The sequence below is a fragment of the Wasmannia auropunctata genome, unplaced genomic scaffold (assembly GCF_000956235.1).
Source record: "Wasmannia auropunctata unplaced genomic scaffold, wasmannia.A_1.0 LD287557.1, whole genome shotgun sequence".
NCBI classification, from domain to species: Eukaryota; Metazoa; Arthropoda; class Insecta; order Hymenoptera; family Formicidae; genus Wasmannia; species Wasmannia auropunctata.
This window is the reverse complement of record NW_012075333.1, coordinates 1-1,867: the sequence shown is the minus strand read 5'-3', so window position 1 is coordinate 1,867 and position 1,867 is coordinate 1. Positions and strand designations below refer to the sequence as shown.

Genomic DNA, 1,867 nt, shown 5'->3' with positions numbered 1-1,867 from the left:
GACGTGTGCTCTTCCGATCTGCTGATTTGCTTAATTGCAATGCGCATCTTAAGCGGCCATATTTTTAGGCTAGCACCAATCCTGTTCAAGCACCGGCAAGAGATCTTGCGCGACATACTCGGTTGTTTATCTATATTATGTATATTTATGGTTTTATTGGCGTCACTGCCGTTACTGGCGATCCTGTAAAATCCTGTTTTGTGCAGCGCGGTTAGACCGATTTGAACTGTGTCGTCAAAACTGTATAAGATCTTTCTCAAACGTGATTGTGCCAATTGAGTATTACAACCTCTGTAAATATTTAGAACTTTCGCTGCCAATTTAGGGCCGATGCAGAAAGAATGTAATTAACTGTTTCCGACAGAGTACGTATAAACATAAATCGTTGTCATAGATCAATTGTAAATAGTCATAAGTACAATGATTTTACGTAAAGTCGTAACAGAAACGCTTGATACGATCAACGCCTACGTAAAATTATTGTGCATTGATCTATGTTTACGAACTCTGTTGAAAACAGTTGAGAAGTCGTCTTTCTGTGTGATCAGTCCTTATAGCGCTTCTTTCTGAGACCAACTTTATCGGCCATTTTTAAGAAGAAGAAGTCGGAACTGTGTGCATCAGATACGTCCGTTTGGTTATTTTACTCTGTGTCCTTTATTTTTCCATGGTTTTTGTCATTATATTCGCGAATTTACTTCAACTTTATATATTATTACATATATGTATATGTCAATCCATTGAAATTAGCGCGAATTTGACGAAATGTTTGCGTACGTGCGCTTTATAGACGATGATGTGTGTAGTATTGTGTCGACGGAAAAAATAAAAAAATTTGATGTAAATGATAGTCGAAAATTTGAACTAAAATATTACGTGCAATACGAAGATGGTGAATATTATAAAGCTAATGTAATATATCTTAAAGGTACGTATCGATTTAATACGTTTTAAAATATAAACACTTTTTGGGTAATTTTTTTTGTTTCCTTTTTTATTGTTAAGAAATAATCTGATATTGCATTAATAGTTATTTGGTTCTATTGTTTCTATAGAATTGAAGATTTGGTTATTTTTGTATATATAACAACTAATATTATAATTAATGATAATGTTCTGAATCAAAATTAGATAATTAATATAGACAAAAATTAGTGTATGATTGAAATAAATTGAATTGATGTTTTCTTCACAATAAAGAAAATATTCAATTTAATAATATGATATAATTTGTGATTTTATTATAAAATTGCAAATTATATCATATGAGGTCATCATCCTCATCAGCAAAACAATATGTGAATGATCGTTATAATTCTTGACTTTTTTTGTTTGTCAATTACAAAACACATCTCTGTCGTACTCAAATTGTGATTTCCTCGCTATTACATGGTATAACATTTCTATAGTTTTGAATTTAAATAATTTTTTTTCAGAAAGTATTGAAGAACTAAAGGCAATCATAAAAGCAAAGAGAACAAAATTAATTAATAAGAACTTGCTTGTTTCACAATCGTCAGATGACGATGACAGTATAGTCGAGTATGTATCAAAAGTAGATGAGCCAAAAAAGAAAAAAGAAAATAATTCTAAAAAAAGGACAATGGTAAGTTATATAATATATTATTAGTCAATATAAATCAAAGTATGTGAATTGATTTATTATTGAGAAATACAGTTGATAGATATGAAAATGTTATGAATAAATTTTAGGAGGATGTGAGCAAACAAAAATTGGAAGACGATATTTTCAGCTCCTACAATAATAGCATTTCTCAAGATGCAGGAAATCTATCAACTGTGCAAAAAAAAAATATGGCCAAAGTAATGATTTCATCGCAGGAAGATACTAGATTCAAAAAATGTT

General features: G+C 30.2%; 1 protein-coding gene across 1 annotated transcript; it reads left to right on the top strand.

The window, feature by feature from the left end:
- Positions 1 to 89: 89 nt before the first annotated feature.
- Positions 90 to 1,838, top strand: LOC105461460 (the record flags this gene model as incomplete). The annotated part of the gene is made up of 3 exons (XM_011707956.1): positions 90 to 928; positions 1,437 to 1,606; positions 1,714 to 1,838. Coding segments are annotated over exons 1-3 (458 nt in total), but the record flags the coding sequence as incomplete, so codon positions are not given.
- Between the last annotated feature and the right edge of the window lie 29 nt (positions 1,839 to 1,867).